The sequence below is a fragment of the Cinclus cinclus genome, chromosome 10 (assembly GCF_963662255.1).
Source record: "Cinclus cinclus chromosome 10, bCinCin1.1, whole genome shotgun sequence".
Taxonomy (NCBI): domain Eukaryota; kingdom Metazoa; phylum Chordata; class Aves; order Passeriformes; family Cinclidae; genus Cinclus; species Cinclus cinclus.
The window spans coordinates 19,491,356-19,516,854 of record NC_085055.1 but is presented as its reverse complement, the minus strand read 5'-3'; the positions used below and the strand labels follow the sequence as shown (position 1 = coordinate 19,516,854).

Here is a 25,499-nt window from a genome sequence, read left to right as displayed (position 1 = left end):
ATGCTGCTTATACACCATATCTTCAGGTTTTGCCCAGACTGGGAGACCTTTCTGGGGAGATTAGGAAGTTAGAACCTCCAAAGTAAAACCCAAGGAGCAGCCAGTATGGCCATGTTCCAGCTTTGCAAGGTGAAACCAGCTGCCTGACTCACACTGTCCTGTTGACCATGTCACCAAGCAGGGATTTGCTAGGTGAGGGCAGACCCAGTGTGGATGTGTGCCCAGTGTGAACGTGTGCCTGTTATCCAGTCTGTGTGGCTTAGTCTGAGTGTGAACAGACCCAGGGAGCCGGCCACAGCCTTAGAGGTGTGCTGTATCTGTGTTCCCAGTGAGGCCTCAAGGATTCTCCCATCTCTGGAGTCCATCCAGAAGGTGTTTGAGCAGCAGCTGCATCCTGGTACCCACCAGCGCTCCCAGGTAAGGGGACTGGGAGATGGGAGGAGCAGAACAGGTGTGTGGGTGGCTGTCAACAGAGGCAGGGATGGTTCTGCTATGCAGCCATGGCCAGTGGGGTACAGGTGGGCACATGCCATTTTTCTTTAGCCTCTCTCTGCTGCAGTGCAAAGGGCACACAGTGAGTTCTATCCTGTGATAAGTGAGTTTCAATTCTCCCATAGCCCTCTCCACCTGCTCCCCCTTCCTGTCCTAGAGGAAAGTGCCACCAACTGCCTGAGGACTCCCACCTCCCCATCGTCCCCCAGAATGTGGGCTGGCATGGCACACTTCTTTTTCCATAAACCTCAGTCCAGGATGTTTCACTGCCACATCCCTCCTTTTCCCAAGCCCACTTAAGTCCCCATGACTTTCCTCTCCCTGTCAGAAAACCAAAGTCCAGGACTTCTGTGTGCCAAACCCCAGGTCTGGTGTTGCAAACTTACCCCCAGCAGCAAGCTGACTCCCAACTGCCTCAACCCTATGGAGCAGGTTTGCAGATTTGTCCTCCCAGCCTCCCACACTTCTGCATGTTCTGTGCTCTTATAGGAGTTCTTATACCTTGTAAAAGTACAAGTGCTACTCCTTGGTCTGTGTGAGGTGTTCCTGGGACTGCACTCCAGGCTGTGCTCTGTGGGCTTGGTAATCACCCATGTCCTTCTCTCTTTTTGTTCTTGTGCTGTGGTTTCAGATGCTTGGTGAAGTAAGTCCAGTCAATATTGTATTAAAACTCAACCAGCTGATTTCTTTGCTGTCTTCTATTGAAGAAAAGGTAGAGTTTTCAAGTTATTTTATATCATCTTCTTGTTCTCCTTTGTCTCTATTTTGTTTCTTGTTCATCATCAGTGCAGTGCTCTGCCACAGTTAGATTGCTCTGTTCTGATTTCATTACTCTCAGTGTAGTGCAGAATCACCAAATGCAATAAATTACACATAATTATTTTACAGGTGAAAACACTGTTGATTGACGGTCCTGATTCAACACACCGGCGCTCCCTTATCCCCCCTGTAACTTTTGAGGTAAATTTACTCCTTTAACTATGCTGATCATAATGTGGAAGGACAGTAATGCAGATTTATGTCAGTAACTCAGCTCCTGGGAAATCTTCCGTGCTGCCACAGAGGTAACAGCTATTCCTAGATGCTGTTTGGCACCACGAAAATGCCTAAGAGTTGTCTGGTGAGACTGGCATAATGATATGTATCCAGGAATTGAGGGATGTGCTGCATTTGTAATACATGTGACTGAAGTGTAGAAAGTCCCTCATGGAAAATGTCTCTGTATTCTACTAGGTGAAAACTGACTCCCTAGGAATTTTCTCAAAAATACAACTCAAAGTGGATGTGGAAATGGGAAAATTAATTATCAAGAGATCCAAGGATGGTCCAGAAGACAAGTTTTATACCCACAAGAAAAGTAAGACATCAGCTTAACGTCACAAATGCTGAACTAGGCTCTGGGTCCCTGGATGATGGGGAAGGGTTCCGTTCAGCCTCACTCGGGACAAGGTTGGGCCCAGAGGATGGGGAATTCTGCTACATCCTGGGTGCTGCAAAAGGACCAGTCAGCAAGACACAGATATTTCAGTACTGGGATAACCAGCTTTCACAGATTGTTTTAGACCCAGGTTCCAGGTCTAAATGGAATCACTGGAATCAGCACTGCAAGGGAGCAGGTTTTGGTAGAAGATTCCCCATGGAGATGGTTGCAATGTAACCATTTTTCTTCTGAAAAGCAATGTCACTAAAAAAAAACTCCAACATTATGCAGGAACATGCTGAGTTGTGTGATGATTTTTGATGGTAAAAAGCCACTCAGTTTCAGTAACATTTTTCAGTGAATTTCCCTTGATTTTTTTTGTGTGTAGATTGGTATCTCACCACCAGAAATGGCAGTTTGGTCTATGATTGCCTGATTCAAACAAATTCCCCTTTTTTTCTGTTGTCTTTCTGAACAGGCAGCTCACATGTGATAAAGTAGATGATGCCCTTGGGCTCTCTCCTGCTAGAAAATCAACCTGTTGCTGGCAGTAATTGAAAAGATGAGCTTTCATGTATGGTTTTCTCCACCTGGTGTTCATAACAATTAGCTACTATTTTAGATGGGAGGAATTGCCTTTTCCACCAAATGAGGTCTTACATCCTCTTTCACAGATGAAGAAGGAATGCATGTAGGCTGGCTCAGGTTACAGGAGGATTGCCTGCACAAAGTTAAGGCTTCATTTCACACTGCAAGGCTTGGGATAGAAAAGAGCTCCAAGCAGAAGAGTTTTGGGGGTCCTATTCACTTGGAGTACAAATCTGTTTCTATTGGGAACAGGATTAAGAAAGTTTAAAATGCAGGTCTGCAAGGCAAAGTTCACAGACAAAAAGAAACCATGTAAATCCCAAGCCTTTGAATAGGGTTCTGTTCATTTTGGTAGGACCCTTATTTCAGTGACTGCAGCTTGTGACACTCAGTCTCTGTTCAGTCTTGCAGCTCATCAAGTCCCAGAAGCTTCCAAACAAACTGGTGATTGTTCTGGAAACAGAAAAAGAAAAAACACAGCGGAAGGAATATGTTTTTTCTGATTCCAAGGTACATACATGGTGTTTCTTTCCTGTCAGCCTGGAGCAGGTACCCAGGTAGGAGTGGAACATGGGGCATTTCTTGGTAGAAAGTAGTACTGTTGAAGGACAGAGGTTCCCCTTGTAAAAAATAAATTTCTCCTTTGTTCTGGAAACATCCAGAAAATGAGCAAGTGTACTGTCTAAAGGGAGATACTGGACACCTAAGAGCTTCACTGAGGCAGGAGGACAGAGCAAGCACTGAGGAGAAGGAAGGAGCCAAGATGGCCACTGTGAAAAGGTTCATATAGACAAAGAGGGAAGAAAAGATTTTTCTCTGACCGGCTCAGCATTTGTTAAAGCAATGCGCAAGCTAAATGCCTAAAAAAGCACCACAGGAAAGGCAGCCTCCTGGAAGGCTTCAGGATAATGCAGCGCTAATCTGCCCTTCAAGTGTGTTGGGAATTTCCTGGTTCAGCTGGCTTTTCAAGAGGTCATGTCAGAGGAGTTAAAGTATCTCATTAATTTTCTCTGATCCTCCCTGTTTAGAAGAGAGAAGGGTTCTGCCAGCTTCTGCAGCAGATGAAGAATAAACACTCGGAGCAACCAGAGCCTGATATGATCACCATCTTTGTTGGCACCTGGAATATGGGTATGGGCTCCCTTCTGCCATGGGCACTCCTTCAGGCACTGCATAAAGGTGTGCTCAGCTGGCATGATGAGCTCCAGACTCTCTGTGTTCTATGGCAGGTCTGTACCCCAGGGCTGTCCTCTCCCTGGGAGAGGGGAAGAGCTGATATCTAGCCTTACTCTTGCATGTGGTTTGATACTTCTCATGGTTCAACTCAAAGGACCATGAAGTTGTCCCTGTTGGATACTGAAGGATTGCTCAAGTGACAGGGAATTGTTGCTGGCACAAAGCTAGTGCAGCAGTGCACATCATCCTCCACCCTGCAGAAAGGACAGGATCAATTCCACAAACTGAACATCAGCTGCTCTCATTTGACTAGGGACAGTTCATGTCTAGCCTAGTAAGATAGTTGAGAGTCTGTGGTACTTAGAAAAAGGGACAGGATGTGGTTGAGGACTGTGGAATATAGGTTTTCTCCCTTTTGGGACAGAAGTCTGGTTCAGCTGCCGTGAGCTGAGCTGTCTGTGCTTGGCCATCTTTAAGGAATAAGGCCTAGTGGTAGGCCAGGATGAGTACAGCTCCCTGATTTTCCGCCTGACTAACCTTGGCTTTGGAAAGCTGATGAACAAGAGGAGGGCGGTCAAAGTAGAATTACTCCTTTCTCAGTGACTCAGGTGGGGGTAACATCATTGTCATCTTAAAATAGTGTGCCCTGGCTGATACTGATGCCTTAAGTGCCTTTGCTCTTTAGGCATCAGTACAAAGTGATATGAGATGTGAAGCCCATCATTTCTGTCCCCATGTCTTATCCTCATCCTGGTTTTGACAGGACATGATCTGACTTTCTTTGGTGTTTCATGTGTTAATAAAAGGTGCGGCCCCAGCCCCAAAGAAGATCACCTCCTGGTTCCTCTCCAAGGGGCAGGGGAGGACCCGTGATGACACTGCTGACTACATCCCTCATGACATCTATGTAATTGGCACCCAGGAGGATCCCCAGGGAGAGAAGGAATGGCTGGAGACCCTAAGGCAATCTCTGCAGGAAATCACCAGTATCAGCTTCAAAGTGGTGAGGAGCTATTCCAGCTATTGCATGGAACTCTAGAGACAAGGGTGTACATGCTGTACAAATAAAAGAGATGGGAAATAAGTGAGATTTTACCTGTACCCCCTCCCTTTATTGTCATTGCATTTGGATGAGGGAGAGAATGAATATGTCTGTGGCCTCCATAAGATGCCCCCCTGGAGCTGGCTAGATGGAGCTGTTGCTATGGACAGTGAGCCCCCACTGCCAAAGTAGGGACCCTGCCAGACTAGGAGCAAGGGGAGATGTTGAGAACTCTAGCTAAGTGCTGGTATTATGTTGACTTTCAAAAAGGAGGAGACTGTTAAATTTCCTGAGTCAGTTGTAGCCTAGATCTCTCCCTAGGTTATTGCACTTTCAAAGTAGGATGTAACAGTACACAGGCAGAAACATAAGAGAAAATGAACCTTATTAAGACCAGCTTTGGACATTCCTGGGTTTCAGTGGAAAGCTAACTCTCATGGAAGCTATTTCGTGCAAGCAAGATAATCCAAAGATTAATGAGAAAAAAGGACTAGAAAATAGCAACGTCCCTCCTTCCTGCATTGATTAAAATGACTGAAACCATATCCTGAGCACTGGAATTTCTGTAGAAGTGCTATCGAAAGAGTCAGGAAGGCTCCAGCCACAGTGTATCTTGGCAGGTTATTTGCAGAAGTAAAACCTCTACCCTTCCCATTCCTGCAGATAGCTATCCATACCCTCTGGAACATCAGGATCGTTGTCCTGGCCAAGCCAGAACATGAGAACCGCATCAGCCACATCTGCACAGCCAATGTGAAGACAGGCATCGCAAACACGCTGGGTGAGGCACGGGCAGGTCCTGCCCAGACAGCTGCAATCTGCTCAACCCACTGGAACAGCTCTCCTACAGCACTCCTTGGGCAACATAACTCCTAAAGTTATATCCCACTACCACTGGTTGTATTTTGCCCTGTAAGAGAGGAGATCTATTTGTGTGTTTACTTAGTACACACACACACACACACACACACACACACACACACACACTTGTATTCCCTAGCAAACACTTTTGACTGGCTATTGGATTGCTCTTTCTTGGGTTTCACAAGGAAGTTGCACTTCTCTCCCTTCAACTAATTTTTTTAGCACTCTTAAAAATTTATTCCCACAATCTATGCTGATTAAGTCAATTTCTCTTCTCCATCCTCCACTTCACATGTGCTAGGTGCTTTATTATCTTTTGCTAGACTCAGCCTGGAGATAGATTAATTTTTTGTCATTTTTGGCTTCCCTTTTGCCAGGTAATAAAGGAGCAGTGGGGGTGTCATTCATGTTTAATGGAACCTCCTTTGGGTTTGTTAACAGCCATTTGACTTCAGGAAGTGAAAAGAAACACAGGTAAGATACATCCTCCCCTCTCAAAAATGGCTGTTGTGCCAGGGTGAATTTCTCTGGACCATGTTTGGAAGGAGGGCCCACCTGACAGGCACAAACATGTTTTCCTGACCATAAGAAAATTGTTTAATGTCTCCTGGGAGTGCATTTAAACAAGGGACTTCTGCTATGTGGCCGTACCACATAGGTGCAGGGGAAATGGATGGCAAAATTTTTTCAGAGCCAAGTGTAAAAGACTCACACAACACTTGCATGACCCGTCATAAAAACCCACTGCATTAGGAAAGCAGTTCCATGATCTATAGTGTTTTGGAGAAATGTGGGAAGGCTTTTCCCATCCCAAAATAATGTACCGAAGGGGACTATCTTCCTCCTCTCACAGTAGGCAGTGCTGTGAGCCCTAGGACACAGCTGAGAAAGATCCCTCAGGAATACCAGGAGGGAGGTGTAGAACAGGAATATCCCCGTGGTGACTAATTCTCTACACCCAGCTGTGAAATAAGTGTTTGTGGATTTAGGACTGGAAGGCAAAGATCCTGACACCACTGGGAGATGAGTGCCTGCACTGGGAGGAGCTGGAGCAGTTGGAAGGAGTGGTTTTGAAAGTGAAAGGATTTGAAATTAAGAGTTTGCCTTGTCATCTCTCCCAGTCCAGGAAACAGATGGTGTGGGATTTTTGCACAGGGTCTTTGCTACTGATGAAGTTAACTTCTGTGGAGGGGTTCCTCAGGGCCTGGAAGAACTGCCAAAATCAGGGTTTGCTGCTGAAATCTGAAGGAAACAATCTAATGCTGGGTTTCTAGGACATGTAGCTCAGAAAAGCACAGCCCCAGAAGGCAGTAGAAGTGGCTCCAGGAACACATTCCCTGGGCCTGTCTGCTGGGGTGTCATAGTTCTCAGTTTCTGATCCGCTCCTCTGTAGCTGCTGAGTCGGAGCAGCTCCTGCCTGGTAAAGCTGTAGCCTCTGCCATCCCAGGCATTTGGAAATTACATGGCAATTTAGGATGTCAGGCAGATGTTTCTTGTCTTGACAGACGCAACCAGAACTACACGAACATCCTGCGCTTCCTGACACTGGGAGATAAGAAACTGAGTCCATTTAACATCACTCATCGCTTTACTCATCTTTTCTGGCTGGGAGACTTGAACTACCGTGTGGAACAGCCGCCAACGGTGCGGGATGCTGCGGGGAAGCCCTGCAGGGACAGCACACTCTGTTGCTATAGGAGTGATCCCTTCTTCCAATCTAGGGCAACATGGCAAAAAGAGGGGAGACAGAAGGGATTCCCAGGGTGTGAGTGTGGCCTCTGTTAAGGGAGAGTAAGGAAATCCCCTTTGCCCTCTCCAAGGATTAATGGACCCAGGAATCCCATCTGGCACACTTTGCTGCTTCGGACAGTGTTGGTTGCCCAAACCACCCAACTTTCCTTCCCAGTGTGAACAAGTATCTGTCCCTGAATGGCTCAGTCCAGAGATGGCCTTTCTGCTCTGGTTGGTGAGCTTGGAATGGCTCAAACAAGTCTTCAGGAACAGGAAAGCTATCATAAATATTGGATAGGTTTCAGTACCTGGGAGAAAACACCAAGCTTGGTGTTGATATGCATGTGGTTGAGTGTGTGTTCTTGTGTAGGGGATGTGTGGACATTTCAATACCTGTTTTGATAGACAAATGTTCAGCCACACAACAGAGGTTGGGGCATTTCAGTGAAGGGAAGAGTGAGGAAGTGGCAGGGGCTACAGTTCTGTCAAATAGTTCAGGAACACTCACCAGTTTACTGATGAAGGGAGTATTTATAAGAAGGTTTTGCATCATCTGCAGCTCTGCTATTTCCCTGTTGGCAGGAAGCAGAGAATATTGTCCAGAAGATCAGGCAGCAGCAGTATCCGGAGCTGCTGGCTTTTGACCAGCTTCTCCTTGAGAGAAGAGATGAAAAGGTGTTCCTGCAGTTCGGTGAGATCCTGAACTGGCTGGCAGGTTCCTCTGCTACATCCACCAACTCTCACTGCCAGCCCCAGCATGGGGCAGTGGCTCCCTTGCCCAGGTGAGAGTTCCCAATGGCCAAGTTGTAATAGAGCTCTTTCCCTGTTTTAGAGGAAGAGGAGATTACTTTTGCTCCAACCTACCGCTTTGAGAGAGGCACCCGGGAGAAGTATGCTTACACCAAGCAAAAAGCTACAGGGGTAGGTGAAAACTGATTTCCCTTCAGAGGTATATGGCTTGAGTGGTGCTTGGGTGAACGAATTTCCTGTTCTTTTGTGAACTGGCCCTTTCCATTCTTTTTGATATTGCTTCTTCTTTGGTTTGCAGATGAAGTACAATTTGCCATCCTGGTGTGATCGAGTGCTCTGGAAATCCTACCCCATGGTGCACGTTGTGTGTCAGTCCTATGGTGGGTGGAGAACAGATTGTCAATAGCAAGGCAACCAGTCTGAAATGGAAATGATTCAGAACAGAGTCTGTAGGATCTCCCAGCACTGCCAGGCACTCAGCACAGACGGACCTGATGTTAAACCAGGCAGAGGGGAACCAAAATCTCTCTGCCTGTAACCTTACAGGGTTGGGAATTCATTCTGTTATTCTTTTATGTGCAGAACACCATCTGGACAGTTGCAGCCGTCCAACTTTAGGCCATGCTGTAGGATCATTTTACGCCAGTTATTTCTTGGCAGCAACCACCACTTTTCCTGTGCAGTCACTACCAGGAACTCCTGACAGTGAGTTGCCAGCAGGACAGACCCTGTGTGCACAATCCAGTCTGCAGAGACTGGATCTGCAAACACATCTCTTGTATCAAATCATATTCCAGAAGAAGTGTATAGTACCAGAAGCCTGTTCCCTTTCCTGCTGAGAAGCATCACTAAAGGGCAGTGCAGGAAAGAGAAAAAGACCACAAAACCTGTTTAATAAAAGATTCAAATACCAGTTCCTGAAATGCCATCGCTTATATGCAGGACTGAGCATCTGAGTGTGCTGTTCATTGTTTCCTATGCATGGACTGGGAGCAGGGCTCTGAAAGTCTCTCAGGGATAAGACAGCCTGGTCTGATCACAGAACCCATGATGCTGAGGTGTGGGGTTAAATGGGCACCTCTGGAATGACTAGGTTTGCTGGAACTTAGTGTATGCTTAGATCCAATCAGGCCTTGCTCTCCCACTGTTAACCTTGGGCCAGGAGTTGCTTTGTAGCACTGAAGTAGCACCAGTGTACTCCTGTGATTTCCTGCCATATTAATTAGCTGTGCATGCTGCAGAGGTAACCAGGAAGTCAGTAAGAACTTTTTGTACTGGAGTAATCTAACACTGACAGTCATCTACAAAACAATAAATGGTGTTCCTTGACCAAATCTTTCTGTATTCAGGCAGAAGAGTTACAGTTGTGTATTGACAAGAGTTTATGTGGAGCAACACTTGACTAGAGATAGTTACCAGAGAGACTATTATGTTTTCTGGAAAATTACTGAATATTTCTTCAGTAGTAATCTCCCTGGAGCAGGACAGTAACCATCCTCCCTTTCTCACTGGCAGGCTGCACCACGGACATCATGACAAGTGACCACAGTCCTGTGTTTGCCACCTTTGAAGTGGGAGTTACCTCACAGTTCGTTTCCAAGAATGGTCAGTCAGGTTGAGTGCACATGTGCCATCTTCACCTTGGATACAGAATGCAGTGCTTTGTATATGCTGAGAGAAAAAATTGATCCCTTAAGCATCCAATTAAAAATGCCCTCTCTTTATCTCCTGATGAAAGTGACATTATTTTCCCTTCCTCTTTCCTAGACTCCAAATACACAGATTCCCAAGGGGAGATAGAGTTCCTGCACTGCTATGCTACTCTGAAGACCAAGTCCCAGACCAAGTTCTACATTGAGTTTCACTCTAGCTGCTTAGAAAGTATGGGTTTGCCCATCTTTATTATTTCTGTCAAAGTTTTCTGTATGTTTGGATTATTTCTCCTTCTTGTTTTGATCTAAAAAACTAGCTATGTGGATCGTTCGTTCCAATGCAAAAACGGGATGTCCTGAAGATTTGCTGTAGTTTGCAAGACATTCTATATTGTCAGCAATACAATCCAAACCCTACAGCCAAGGCAGCTCTAATCTATGCTTAGACAGGTAGCCTTCCAACAGTTTTTCCACCTTGTTTGTCAATCTGATAACTTTTTTCTAGATGGGAAACATGCATTGTTCCTGCTTCACTCCGAAAATGCCTACATAGCAAAGACATAATTGATTAAATTTCTAATTGTGCCTGCTACAAATGATCAGGTGATTTCAAAATAAAGCATCTGCATTATGCTAACAAAAATAATTTTAAATAATTGAATTAACCTTGTTTAACAAAGAGTAAGTCAGAGGATCAACCAAAAGGGAAATGAATGCTAGTGATGTGACTTTGTAAGTGGGACTGTGTACCCTGCAGCACTGCAGATTTCATTGCCTGTGCCCATGCCGTGGGGCTGAATCTCAGCTGTTTATGTAACACAAGCCTATGTGCCCTTGCTGTGGGTTTTTTAAAGCAATTTCCCATCACAGAGCTGCTCTTCTAAGTGGGACAGCAAGCCTTTGGTGGATGCTTCATCACATTATCACATGTCAGAGCGCTGTGTCAAAGACAGTTCCATAAAAGATTATTTTTTGGCTGTATCAAAATTTGCATAAATTTCTATGGAAACAGTGTATTACAAATCTTAAATTAGAATTTCAAAAGTATGCTATCTTGAGTGGCGTAGGAAGAGCTGTCATGTTCTTATCCTCCGGTCCATGTATGCACTGAGCTCCTCAGTGCCAAGTTTAACTGCGAAATGAAACCATTTAACGATGCTCTAGCAAAACAACTTGCAAATTTACTGTGCAAAAATTCATCCAAAGCTCAGACTTTAAGCTTCTTAATACTTTTAAAATTTGCGCCCAAGTAGGAAAATAATTGTAGGCTTTTTGGAGACATAGTGGAGAGGATTTGTAGCCTGGTTCTTGCTGTCTCTTTCCTGGTAAACTCTTTTCTTGTCCCTTTGCAGGCTTTGTAAAGAGCCAGGAAGGAGAAAATGAGGATGGAAATGAAGGGGAGCTTGTGGTAAAGTTTGTCGAGGCACTCCCAAAGGTAAACTGGGACTATATCTCCACATTCATATGGAAGAGAAGCTTCTATTTTCATCCCATAAGTAATGTTAGGTCTTTTACTTTCATAAATATTATTTTCAGGAACATTGTTGTGGTCTTGTTTACACTCAAAGGGACTGTAAGAATGCAGGATGGGCTTAGGCTAAACAAAATATGTTGTCAGCAGGAAAAGACTTTCATGTCAGTGTACTTATATCTCTATCAAGAATTTTGCTGGTGTGATTATGCTATTCAGGACCAGGACTTTTTCTCACCTTTTTAGTGAACATAATGCTGGTTTGAGCAGGTGCCTTTTTTTAAGTTTTAAATGGAAAATAAAACATCTTAAAGAGTCTGCCCTGGAGTTTCCTTGCCTGGTCAGACAAAACTTTCTCTTGATATATATTTTAGAAAAGTTGATTAAGTATTTTTTACCTGTGTTAAAAAGAACATCAGTGGCCAGAAGTAGCGTCCTGTGTGTCAGTGTCAGACACACGTCCTGTCCTTGAGAGCAGAGCTGTTCTTCATTTCTTGGCATGGTGGGGGTTGAAAGAGGTATGGGAGCTCCTGGATTTGGAGCAAATATACATGTCAATACCCTTCCAAACAGCCCAGAAGAAGTGCTGATTTTGCAAAGAGTGCCTTACACTGAGAGCCTGTGGAAAGGCTCTACGGATACAGTAAAGTATCTGCAACAACATAGAGATAGATTTTTGGGAACAGACTGTAATCAGGCAATTTTCAGTTCTGAACTACAGGAGAAAACTGCAGCTCATCCCATGAGTGTCAAATTTGCAGCATTCCATTTGCTGTGCTGGGACTCAAAGAATGCAGCCTTCCACCACAGATATCTAAGTATTATCAGAGGCTGATCCTGGAGGTGACATGATACCCTCATGGGTTTATCCAGCTGAGTTTTCCTCATTTGGGACCGAGTCCCAAGGAGAAGTGTGGTCCTATCAACCATGTGTTGTATTGACCCACCTTAATTTGTCTTTGTAGCTGACTCCAATTATTTCAGACCCGGAATACCTACTGGATCAACATATCCTGATCAGCATTAAGTCATCAGATAGTGATGAATCTTATGGTAAGTGCTTAGCTCTAAAGTTCTGGATGCGTCAAAATCTACTTAGATTCTTCCAAACCACTGAAAGAGTGGAAGAGAACAGAAGTAACTCCTGTAGACTGAAAATCTGTGATTTAGAACTCAACATACACAGGAATACACTGTGGGCAATATTTTGTGAAGTAATTATGATTAGAGGAATATGAACTCAAAGCAGCAACTCATGTGAGCTTTAACAGCTCTGAAAGAGCAGTGTTTTAAAAAAAGAAAGTCCTTTGCAGGAACTAAATCAGGATTCAGCATGTTTAAATGCATTTATTCAGAACATACAAATTCTGTTTCATTTTCACTTACTTGAGGCATTTCTCTTGGCTACAGAAAAGTATTTGGGTGTGCTTGTGGCTCCCAGATTCTCACTAGCCAGAGACTGCAGTCCTTGGCCACAGAAGTCTCTTTGTCTAAAACCCATTAACAGCAATAGCAGCCATAGGTTCATATTTTCCTTACCAGGAGTGGAAGGTCAGAACCCTGAAGTTATCCACAGGTATCTTCAATGCCCAAATCCTTCATACATACATGAAGCGAAATAAATGCCCCTAATTTCTCAAGAGCTGTTATGCTCCTTACTGTGATCACAGACTTGTCAGTGCATTGGTAGTGCAAAATATTTCTGTTTAGTTTTTCAATCCCAGCCTCATTATCTCCCTGTTGTCTTTTAGGGGAAGGCTGCATTGCCTTGCGAACAGAAGCAACAGGATCCTTAGCTCCTATCCATACTGTGCTGACACACCATGGAGAGAAAACAGGGATCTTCCAAGGTGAAATCAAGTTACAAACATCACAAGGAAAACAGAGAGAGAAACTGTATGGTAAGGAATGTCATCATCTCTGCAATGCTCACACTAGAGAATGCTCACCTCAAAAGATTTCTGATAACTGTCAAGGAATTGAAAATTATCTCTGCAGTGCCTGTAGTCACAGAGAGTGCTTTTGATGCTGAGTGCAAGGAGGTATGAGTATGGTTAGCTCTCAGGATCATACCTGTACTCTTTCAGGAAGACAGAACAATTTGATTCCTTGGGGTTTTTCATCATTCAGGTAAATTCAGCAGACTGAGAGAGCCCCCTGTCTGTCACCAGCACTGGTTTTATTGAATGGGGATACCTTCCTTCCACTTGTGACATGACACACTCCATGCCAAGCTATCCCTGCTCTAGTCATCCTGGAGAGCAAAGATTATGTTAGGCTCTCAATGAACAGTTCCTTAACTAGATGACAAACTTTGGTTTTCTCACCTTGCTATCTGTTGTTCTCATTCAGAGCACAGAAGCAGCTATTTACAATTATTCATGACGTTTACAATTATTTTTATGGTAAAATGACTGTATGTGGCTGTTTGGTGGGTCGTGACCGTTGTATTTCAAGACACATATTTCTTCCTCTGTCAACAAGACATGACATGTATTAGTGGGCAGTTGAAAACATAACAGCAACAACAGTTTAAAACTGTCCATCACTCTGATGGACAAAGAGACCTGCTTTAATGAACACATGAACACAGAAAACTTGAGCAGACAGACTCTGGAGATATGTGTGTCCCCGCTTTCCTTCAGATTTTGTCAAGATTGAACGGGATGAAATCACTGGTCAGAAACCAAAGAGCATCAGCAATTTAGACCCTAACAAAGACTGGGATCAAACTAACAGGTAAAGGGCAAGTGGGTAAGTTAGTTCCAGGAAAATGGTTAGCACCATAAATGCAAAGTTGGGTTTGCTGTGGGAGCAGCATCAACAGTTGTGCTGAGCACTGGGAAGCTGCTTTGTGGCTCTCTGGACAGGACTGGCCAGTGCTCCTGTGTCCAAAGCTTCAAAAGCTGAGAATGCATTAGCCAGACCATGTCCCTGCACCCACTCATAAAAGGCCCTTTTATTTCCAACAGAAAGTCAAAATCTACTAATCTGATGGCCAGAGAGGCAGCAGCCATCGCTCGCCACTGGGGGAGTGCTGTCCCTTCTCCAGACAGCCTGGGAAAGGAGGATATCTTACGGTAACTTCCCACATAACCTCTGACAGCTTGGGGTGGGAAGCTATCCTCAAACTGCCTGGCCTTTCCTTTCCAAGAGTCATAGGATGAGTCTGGGTAAGGCTGTCCTTTCACCTGTTTTCACTGGGGGTTTTCCTTGCAAGCAGCTTCTGTCTGGGCCCAGAAACCCATGACAGCCTCTGTATGTGGCTGCAGAAGCTGAGTGCTCTCTACAGCCTGGAAAGTCTGCATCAGAAGTTTGCATCCAAACATCTGCCACAGCCACAGGAGCTATTCTGGGGGTAGGGGAGGTGGTCTTGACCCAGCTGCTTCCTTTCCAGTGACCAAGGGCAGTGACGCATTCACAGGTCTTCCGCTTATTCCCTAATTCCAAAGCAACGGTGACAAAAAAAAAAGTAAAAAAAGTGTAGGTGGTATTGAATCTAAGCAGTCAGTGGGTACTAACTTCTTTGTAGCTAGCAGGGAGACAAAATACCCCAAATGTATTTGTGCATGTACTTCCCTAACAATATTTCTTCTCTTGAGCAGCTCCACCCCCACAGACATCAGCAACCCCAACTACCTGGGCCTGGCTGCCTTCTCTCAGCAGCTCTCTGCAACCTGCCAGCTTAAGCAAACACCTTCATTAGAGCAGGCACCTTCCCTCTGGAACTATGAGCAGCAGTCCAAAGAGAACACCTCCCTAATAGGGCAGAGTCAGTCATCCTCCACATCACCCTCCTTATCACCTCTATCTCCAAAACCATCCCTCCAGCCTCCAGCAAATAGAAGCATTTGTATTCGGAGTCAAGAGTACCAGTGAGTGTTTCACTTTTGCATTGAGGCTGGGCTCCTCTCTCCTGTCATTCTGCACAGTAACTGCTTCATTATCTGTTTAGAGAGTTCAAAGTACAGCATATTCTTTACATATTTTATTTCTAGAATTAGAAAGATAAGGGAAGGTCACAAGTGCAGACATCACATACTCAAAGAAAACTAGTGTAGCAGTTCCTCAGACTTTAGTGAAAGTAAAGCAAAAGATAATAAGTTAAAATTAAATAATGGAATCTTAGAATCATAGAATGATTTGGTTTGGAATGGACCTTAATGCTCATCTCATTCCATCCCCTCTCATGGGCAGGGACACCTTCCACTATCCCAGGGTGCTCCAAGCCCCATGCAACCTTGACCTTGGACACTTCCAGGGATGGGGCAACCACAGCTTCCCTCTGCCAGGGCTTCAGCTCCCTTCTTCCTAACATCTAACCTAAATCTCTCCTCTTCTACTTTAAAACTTCCCCCTTGTCCTGTCACTCTCTGCACTCACCCTCCTTTGTGTAAGTCCCTTTTAGTGGAAGGCTGCAGCGAAGACTCCTTGGAGTCTTCTCCATACTTAACAATCCAGTTGTCTCAGCCTGATATATGTAGGTTTAATTTTCTAGCAAAAAAAGAGAAGAAGTTTACAAAGTTGACTGTAATAACAAAGAAGAAAAGGGGGGGAGTGTAGCATAGATCCTTCCCCTGGATGGGAAGGAGAGGTCCTTCGTGTGCTATATGTGAAGTACTTCCACTGGATTTCTACTGGCACTATGCGAATGTCCAGCTGCTGCAGAAGCTAGACTCCATGTACTGCCTCTATCACAAGTCTTGATGCAGAATTTCCATCTGGCAATTGAAAAGATCCCATCCCTTCCCAGCTTAGTGAGGTGATGAGGCTACTTCACCCTAGTGCATGTGTGCAATCTATCATTACAGACCTTTTCACAGCCAAGAGAGCTGCTCTCTGAGCTGGGCTGGAGCTCCCTAGTAAATAGGTGTGGCACTCTGGAAGTCAAAATTTGCAGTAGCCAGAGCTGCCAGCACTGCTTGGGTCTGCTCTGTACCTGGCAGTGCTGCATCCTGGCTCAGCTTTCTGCTCCCACGTGCACCGACTGCCAGAGAAGAGCTTGAGATGAGGAACACAACTCATTTGAAGACACCCAAAGAACATGTGCTACTCACCTCTATTCCACTCTGCTCAGTGATATTGTGGTTGATTTTTAAAGTACTTTGCAGGTGAAAGCCTGGCCAAATCAGGTCGAGGGACCCAAACCTACAGGACCTGCTGTGTTCCATTGTACAGCTGTGCTGTCATTCTAGGCTGAGCTGCAGCTCAAAGGGCTCTGCTGGGAATGCACATGGATTGTCTCACCCTGCAGCAGAGCTATTACTCTTACACTGTGCATTTGGGTGCATTAAGGAAATTTATCCCTTCCTTAGGAATACCATGCTGCATTGGTAGCAAGAGGAGATTGACCTAGTTGTAAAATGCCACAGTATGAAATGAGCTCTTATTTTAAGCCTCTAGACAACCATTTCCATCCTCTCTGCCAGATCTGAGGATTCTTATTAATATTCAAATTCAGATTTGTGTGTGTCGCAGAGTCATCAAAGGACCTGGCACAGTTTGGCTCAGTAGTTTTTCTGTGTTTAAAAAGAAGCCAAACACCACCTTGACAGGACTGTAACCTAGCAGGGAGTTTACACAATGCTACGCGTATCTGCTCTCTGCTGTCATGTTAGTAATGATTGAACAAAGTAAAAACAATGCACACTTCTGTTCTCTCTCCCTGAATTTAATTGTTCTCCTGTTGCCTCTTTAGGCAGTCAGTTTAATTTTCTCTTGCTCATTTACTATTCATGTCCTCTCTAAATCAGTCAGTGACTCTTTTGACCGCTCTTCACAAGTCTCCTTTTCATCCTATTCCATGACTGTAGGCCGCCTGACGTGGGGAAATCCACAGCAGAGCCTGTGCTGCAGGACGAGGGGCAGCAAAGGCCAGAGATGTTCGAGAACCCACTGTATGGCTCCATGAGCTCCAAGGGCAAGGTGGCCCCCAAGAAAGAGCAGGAATATCCCAAGGCCTTGCGGAAAGAGCAGCTACCACTGCCTGAGCAGAGCTGTCATCTCACAAAGCCACAGGAGCCTGAGTGCAGCAAGACCTCTGGCAAACAGCCATCGCCACCTTTCCTGGTGCCCACACAGCGATTCCGGTCCTATACCTCCTCCTGCCAATTGGAAGAAAAGAATACAGGGGAAAAAAGTCAAGGTAAACCAAAGATGACAATGCCATTGGAAAACGCGGCACCGCTCAAAAAACTTGTGAAGCCATCAAGGGCTGAAGTCAGCCCGAGCATCCAGGGACAGCAGAACAAGCCACCCCTTCCCTCCAAGAGCCGGGCAGTGCTGGACATGCAGAACTCCAAGGGCCGTGACTATCGGGACAGCTCCGAGCTGCCGCACTCCGGGAAGCACCGGCTGGAGGAGGGCCCAGTCAGCAGGACAACTACACCGGTGTGTTACCCAGGGAAAGGAAGCAGGGTGGAAGTTTTCATGGGCTGTGATGTCACTGCAACTGGATTAGGATTGGCTTAGTCACTAAGTCCTCTCTCCATGGTTCCTATCCAAGTTCAGTGCTGTCCCACAAACCTACAGGACTTGCAAAGCAGGGGGTGCTAGGGAATATCTTAAAGCAGTATTGCTGCAGGGGATGGCATGTTATGAATCTATGGCCTTAGCTTTGCAGGAAGTTTTACCTTCTTCTGGACTTTTTAAGCCTGGTGGTCCACAAGAGGAATGCAAATAGTCAATGCCTTGCTATATCTTGTTTTGGGCATACCGTGCTGTTCCTGAAAGTAGCCAATCCTGGGCTGGTAGCACAAATCTGTAGTGTTGGGCAATGGATTTGCTCTGCTGTAAGTAATAAAAAGATGATTAAAAGTAGTTAGTAGTTAGTGATAAACACTTGTAAGCTGAGAACAGTGTGTCCAAAATCATTACTGAGCCCTGTACAGAAATAATCAGACATATACTTTCCTGAGCTGGTGGGTTTATTTTTTGTGATTCAGTTTGGTTTGGTTTGGTTTGGTTTGGTGTGGCTTGGCTTGGTTTTGTGTTGTGTTGATTTTTGGGTTTTCTTTCAACAGAACATAAGAGCTGTATGAGAAGGAATAGGGGAGACCTTAGTAAGTGCATTTGGGAGAAAAAGCCCACTTGAGTAGGCTGTAGGATTTTTTTCTTTTCCATCTCCATCAAAACTTGTAGAATTGTAAATATACAAGCTGATGTCTTCTCTTGTCTCTACAGTGAACACGACACAGCTGGTGGTACCCTAGGAGGAATCCTGATGTGAAGAACGATGGAGGCTACTGCTTTGTTCACACTGATGTCCTCTAGTCTGGTTCTAAAAAATGACTGAGGAATTTTATTTTTGAGGGTGTAACCCTCCCTGTGATTATGAAAATGATCTAGCTGAGAAGTTTATCCTATGTTGCTCAGACCAAGAGGGGCCAGGACCACAATACCAAGTGCAAGTTATTCTTTTGAGTGTCACATTGATACTTCCATTAAAATGTGGGTGGCCAAGTACATGCATTAGTAAATGTTTTGGAAAAGAGGACGGTACGGTACAAGGACTAGGAGATGGAAGGGGTGCATTGAAAAGAACCCCCTTCCTACAAAAGCAAGATTTCTATTTTGTGCTACAGGATTCCAATTAAAGAGTGATATGTAAAAGAAAGCATCTTAAAAGCGGTACAGCTCCAAAAGCATGTTCCATCCATGGAGTAAGGAGGTCAGGAAGGGTGGGGAAAGAGTCTGAATAGCCAATACTGATGCAGGTCACACACTCTCAGTGGAGCCAGCCTTGCCTGGAGCTCAGGGCTGCATCCCTGCACCACCCAAGGGACACAGCAAGTGAGGGCTGGCCCATGGCACTGCAGCTCCTTTTCCTTCAAGCAGGGCCTGCTTTGATACCCCAACAAACAGAGGGAAACACCAGAACCATAGGTAGAAACAGGGGAAGAGGAAGGGTCCATGGCAGCCCAGGAGTGCAGCTGCCAGACAACAGACAGCAGCACTCCAGCCTGCCTGGCAGCAAACACTCTGCTTTGGAAGACTGGCCAGCTGGTTTGGGAGCATCCCTAATAGATTAATGCTGACCTTACTGTACACTTTTGTTCATTGACTGAGAATGAATAATGTTAACATACTTGTAATTTCTGTTATATTTGTATTAAGTATTAATGTTGTGGTTACTATTAGGCTAAGCCTGTTGTGACTTAATCACTGCTATTGTTTCCATGTTGATTACTTAATAATAAAATAGTCACCTTTCTGGTCATTCTTCATTGAAAATTCAGAACTGCCTGTCACATGACTCAGCTTTAGGTGGGTGTTACACCAGCTTGCTCACTGACAGTAGTCTGTGCCCAGAGAAAATACCAAAGCCACCAAGGAGAGCAGGGAAGGCACAACAAGGATGGCTGAGAATTTGTCTGTCTGTCTGGACAGACCTTTCATGGATATAGCTGGTTTGAAAACTACAGGACCTGTTAGCAGGTACAGTTACTAACTGTGTGAGTATAGAAAAGGTACAGTAATTTTGCTGAAGGAGAAGGCCAAGCACAGGCTTGTGAGAGTGGGTGGAAGAGGACTACCTGTAGGTAGAAACCTTTCAAGAGATGATTTTATGCCATGCAGGTTGGCGTTTCAAGGCATCATTACTGAAGCACCTCTCTCTCCAACCTACAAATCAGCAAGATGGACCATGAGCTTACATTCCTCTTGCTTTATTCACCAGAACCCTCTCTGTGTAATCACCATGATTCAGTAGCTGTGGTATTTCCCTGGTCCTGGGGACCATTTCACTTTTCCAGGTTGCAGAAGACCTTGTGTGGCCACCAAGTAAAACCTTCCTGGAGCAGGTGAGCTTTCTGTCCAATACAGAGAGTTAGAGCAGTTCCCAGTAATTCTGGGTTGCATTCTTCTATGTGTGGAGGTGGAAATGGGACGAGTTTTCTATAAAAAAAAATACAACTTCTCAACCATGAGACAAGCTCAGATTTTATCCCTGACTCCCTAAACTGTAAAAAATAAAGTATATTCCCCAAAGTTTAGAGACAAAAAGCTAGATATAAATCATATAGTTTTCTGTGTAAATATTCTCTTAATTGGGAATGCTGCTTAAGATTGTGCACAGATTTGCAGACAAACAGTTTGAGAACACTGGACTTGCTAAGGCACAAAAATCCATCCAGGTACTTAATTTGGCCTGCCCTTTAGAAAGGCGTGTTGCTGCGGGAGAAAAGCATCTCTCTTCCAAGTTTCCAGCAGGAAAAGAATACATTCCTATTCCTGTGCTAAAAATGGATTTCCCTACCCACTTGAGGTTCCAAGGATAGTCTGATGGAATGGTGGCAAATGCCATCAGGCTTTGTGTGAGTGGACAATACTCAAAAGAAGGCTCTGGAAAGAGCTTTCTGAAGCCTCTCTGGATGAGAGACTTCTCAGGTGAACAGCTTAGACACAGAGTGGACAAGTGGTGAGAAACCACACAGTACTTGTCTCTGTGGCCAGACTGGCTATGCCTTGAGATGGTAGAAGTGGTAACAACAGCTGTGGGAGCTTGGCAGATGTGAATATCAGAAAACTGAATTTAACAAATAAGTCTGATGCTTCTGTTTGTTTTATTTAATTTTTAATTTCTGTCACAAAGCCTCTAAGATGATATCTACTGGTTTTACTGCCCAAGTCTTGAACCACATGAAAGCAGAACTGAACACAAGCTGCTACTTTCTCTGACATCCCTGAGCCTGAGACCTTCTTGCCAAACTAGGCACATTTCTCTACCCTTTCTGCTGCTGTCCAGTTAGATTGGTATAGGCACTATGAGCAAAAGACATGAACTGAAGGATATGAATTGTCCAAAAATGTACTGATTTCCCCCAGATGTATTATGTATCCGTAACCTTCCGGTGTCCTTTATTTTAAGTTCTTGAAATAGCTGGAGTCTTTTTGTACTTATTTCCATGGAGACCCAGCTGTGAAAAATGCTTGAAGTTCCCAGCTACAGGATGTAATGTTGCAGAACACAGTAAGTTTTAAACCCCCCATTTCCTGCCAGCACCTGTTGCACCTAACACCAGTTTCCTTGTCCTCTCAGCATACAACCACCAAAGGGAACCTTTAAAGCTTTTCCTAAGATGATGTGGGCGACACAATTTCTTCCTGATAAAGGAAGGATCTTAAAGAAAATGGCTCAAGGAAGAGAAAAAAACAGAAGGAAAACCAAATTAAAGTGAGTTACACCAAAATAGCAAGAGGATAATTTCGATGTTAGAAATTATGTTGTTTAAGCCTGTTGTCTACTGGGACCAAGCACCCTTTTTCTGTGCAGCTTGAAACTAACCATTTAGTCACTATCCTCCCACTTGTTTTTAAAATGAAAGGTTTGCTAAAATTTTACGTTTTTCTGTTGTCCTTGTGATAATACAATAATAGTCCATGTGATTGAAGAGATGTATTGTCCAGAAATTAATTGATTCATCCCCAGACGAAGCTCCCTGTTTTTATAACATTGCGAAGGCTCAGGTATCTATGTGTGAGTAAACTGTGGGTGTCAGGACTGACTGACCAAGGTGACGCAGGACAGTTCCCAGAGATCTCCTAATCAGTATCAGCAGATGGACTGGAAATAGACAATACCCAGATATTTAACTTTTATTTCTGTAATCTCTTCCTGAGAGAAATCAACACTTTCCCCTGTGGGATATTTGCCAATGAGACTCTGTCCCTGATGTCATTTGTGATGTTCCTTGCTGATAACACACATCAAAGGTACAGCCAGTGGGCTGGGCTTGGGGAAGTGATGGTGCTGCAAAGCCTCTCAGTCATCAGCTACATCTGTGTGGTGCTCATGTTGTTGAGGCTGAAGTATTTAGTGAGGGGTTCAATGGCTTTGCCTGTTCTCTGTGCCCAGCTGGCACTGTCTCACATGCTGGTCACACCTGCCACCAAAGGGCTACTGCAGTCTTCAGGGCATTCCTGCAAGGCCTACAGAAGGATTCGTTATGCAAGTGCTACAGAATAATCCAAATACTCCTTTCAATGTGCAGGAAAGGTGTTAGCTGCAGAGGTACAAGATGTTCTTTCTAAATATAAATGTAAGCAAACATCAAGTTATTACTCACATGAATATGAAAAAGATCTTCCTAACTCTACAGTGTGTGCATGGTGTTGTTTCAAATGAGGCTCCTAATAAAAAGTATTTTAAGATTGCATTTGTGTTAAACTACTGAAGTTTCTCAGAAATTCTTTCAGGGTTGAATCCCAGGTTGACAGAAGAAAGAGATTTCTTTTTGCCTACTGTAATTTGCTATATTTTCTCTGCATTATCTTATTATGCATCATCACAAAGCATTATCTCATTATGCATCACCAAATTTCCCTGAACTTCTGTTCTCAGTTCATTACCATTATTCGGTTTCATTAATTTTATTTGCATAAAATCTTTGCTCTAACTCCCAAGCCAGCTGAACTAAAGGATACTTCAGTGTACCTTTTTAGATAAAAAACTGACATTCTTCTGTGGCTCTCAGAAAACTGTGATCAGAACTGTTTTACAAACCCCAGTATTGTAGAAGCCATCACAAAAAGCAGACATGGGTCTTCTGAATGTGGGAATTGGACTGGAGAATATCTAGAGGCCCATCCAGCCTCAGCTATTCCATACTTGTGTGGTTCTATTTAACTGAGACCATTCTGTGCCAGGGATGGTAATCTGCTACACATTACAGTTATTACTAACACTTTAGTGCATTTTTTTCTGAAGGTCTGGTCTAGATTACATAGGAAGCAAATTAGTCTCTCTTATAATGAAGTATTAGATTATATCATAACTAATGAAGATGGCACAGAACAGGACAGTAAATGTTGGGCTTAAGGAAGAATGCATGGATAGAAACGGATGAAGGTGTCCAGCCACATGCAGAAAGGTTACAGAAAAGTAACTAAGAAAGATTTTGTGGAAGGAGAGGGAACCTGGCAGAAGGGAGGTGCTTAAAAGCTCCCTCCCATAGAAACAGGTCAGACAAGGGAAGAAAGTAAAGGCAGCAAAGAGGCTGAAAAATAAAAAGAGATCTTTGCAACAGAAAGGATGAAGAGTTAGCACAGAATTTACATCTTCTCCATGCTTCACAGTAATTTGCATCATGACATTATGACTTGAAGTACAAAAAAAATGACCATGTGTGGGACATGTTCCCTCTTTTCAAAGGTAAACTGAAGATCCAGCACAAAGCTGAATTCAAAATGGTGTTTTAAGCATCACTTTGGGAAGAACATTGGTGATCAGCATCTTCCTGGAAAATTAATATTTCTGGTCCCCAGTCAGGAAGCAGTGAAGGAAGTAAGTGAATCTGAGCACCAAGCTTCAGGAAAACATCCCATCAGAAACTGCTCCACTCACCTCAGAGCAGGGATCTGTTCTGTCACCTGAGTGTCAGTTCTAACACAGCCAGCTCAGAACCAGAACTGAGCTGGAGGGGGCCCTGATGGGACCCTGCAATCCATTCACCACATCAGCAAAGAGTAAGCTACAAAATCCTTTACCATGTTTTCAAGTGGCCTTATAAACCTCCAGCAGCAGAGATTCTCATCTGCCTCAAGTAGCCTGTTGCGAGCTTCACCAGCTTTTACTAGCCCTTCCTCACCTCTAGCAGCCACTTTTGGGGCTAACTTTAGGCCCTTTCAGTGTAATCCTGTCCCATATGAACAAGCAGATCAGGACATTGTCTTAATTTTCTGACATGCATATTTACATGGTGCTGTGACGTTTCCTGTAAGTCTTCTTGTTAGGGTAAACAATTCCAACTGTCCAAGTCTTTCTTCTGGATCAAATCTCCTATATACATTTGTCATTCCTGATGAGTTACTGTGACATTCTCAATTCTTCCCGAAATGTGCTGGCTAAACCTGGACACATCTCCACCAGAAGTCCTACTCTTCCCTCTATGGATGTGGAGTGCAATATTCATTGGAGGCACAGTTTTTGCTTCTTCACTTCAGAAGGAGCCTTCTGAAAAGCAGGCCAATTTGTTGGTAGTCTGAAATTTTTACTCCTGAATTAGAATGTTGAACAAATTGCCAGATTTTGATGCTGCTGGTGGGAGAAAGGTGCTTCAAGTGAAGAAGCCACTTTCAGCCAGAACAAGCTGTTTTGTCACGTGTTCTTACAGTTCTTGTGGATATAAAAGGAGAGCAGAATGACAGATGATGACATGGAGCAGGGATGTGCTATTGGAAAGACTTCCAGAAATCTTAGAGATATTTAATAATGTTGTACTGGAGTGGAAAAAGCATTGTTGACAGGTACTGTAAAGAAAATCAGGATGTCCCGCCCACTACAGAAATCATAGATTACAGAAAGGTGGACATCTGTGACATAGTGTGCTTTTTATAACTTCAAACATATACAGATGACAATTAATTTAAGTCCTTCCCTTGGAACATTCTAGCAGCTGTTGTAAATAGTAGAATATGCAGCGTTTGAAGTAATTCATTTCTCTAATGCTTGAGGACACACTTCTTTTTTCCCATGTAATTTCTACTCACACGGATTCTTTTTCCTGCCCTGCTGAAAGAAATAGGGACAATTATTTTCCCTCCCAGTTTTAGTGAGAAAACCCTGGTCTCAAAGATTAGCTGAAGGATTTTTTTTGGAAGGGCCAGAAAAAAGCAGGGGATTGGCAGCTTCAAACGCAGTGAGGCACTTTGGGGCTGATTATATATTAAAGCCAATGTAAAAGCCTCAGAAGAGGAGTTATTGAGTCTGATCCCTGTATTTCTCTATCTTTGCCTTTTCCTCATGCTTCAGTTGCTTTCCTCTTTCTCTGCAAAGGATTAAGATGTAGAGAAAAAGATCTGACAGGATGACTTTCTCTCAGCACTGCCCTTCAGGAGTTCAGTAACTATAGCTGTAGAATTAAGACTAAACCTTACCTTGTTATAAACAACCCAGACCCCGAGTGGGAAAGAGTTATAGAAGTTTTTTTGAGAACAATAAAAAATTTGCAAAGCAAAAGCGACAGTGCTAGGAGCATGGCCAAATGCCAGAGGCTTGTGCACAAAATGGCAGCTCCACCTTTTAGACCCCTGGTATTGCATCAGCTTTATGCATATTTATTTTGATTTTGCATAGTCTCACACCATGTCACTCTTTTTGGTACCCACATAGTTTTGTGGTCATCAGGGTTATCACTGGATGAAGTTCTACTCCTTTGAATGTCGTGTGTTGAAGGTTTGGCTAGCAACAGTCTGTCCAACGTCAACTCATAAACCCACATTGCAAGACACAAAACCATCCTCACAACTAGGCCATTGTAACAACATCAACCACTTTATAACACATTAGTATTAACAACATTATAATATTTAATA

The 25,499-nt window shown here is 44.0% G+C and overlaps 1 protein-coding gene across 1 annotated transcript in view; it reads left to right on the top strand.

Annotated features, from left to right (window-relative positions):
• The window catches only part of INPP5D (inositol polyphosphate-5-phosphatase D), a 53,835-nt gene extending 34,617 nt beyond the window's left edge, over positions 1-19,218 (top strand). Inside the window, 22 exon segments of the mRNA XM_062499467.1 lie at positions 330-417; positions 1,124-1,204; positions 1,381-1,452; positions 1,726-1,849; positions 2,904-3,010; positions 3,529-3,631; positions 4,483-4,679; positions 5,382-5,499; positions 5,960-6,056; positions 7,088-7,226; positions 7,896-8,004; positions 8,146-8,234; positions 8,362-8,443; positions 9,579-9,668; positions 9,831-9,944; positions 11,068-11,150; positions 12,152-12,239; positions 12,938-13,087; positions 13,832-13,940; positions 14,792-15,061; positions 17,000-17,576; positions 18,369-19,218. Coding sequence (XP_062355451.1) covers positions 330-417; positions 1,124-1,204; positions 1,381-1,452; positions 1,726-1,849; positions 2,904-3,010; positions 3,529-3,631; positions 4,483-4,679; positions 5,382-5,499; positions 5,960-6,056; positions 7,088-7,226; positions 7,896-8,004; positions 8,146-8,234; positions 8,362-8,443; positions 9,579-9,668; positions 9,831-9,944; positions 11,068-11,150; positions 12,152-12,239; positions 12,938-13,087; positions 13,832-13,940; positions 14,792-15,061; positions 17,000-17,576; positions 18,369-18,371 — 2,890 coding nt within the window. The 3' untranslated portion in view covers positions 18,372-19,218.
• Positions 19,219-25,499: the final 6,281 nt, after the last annotated feature.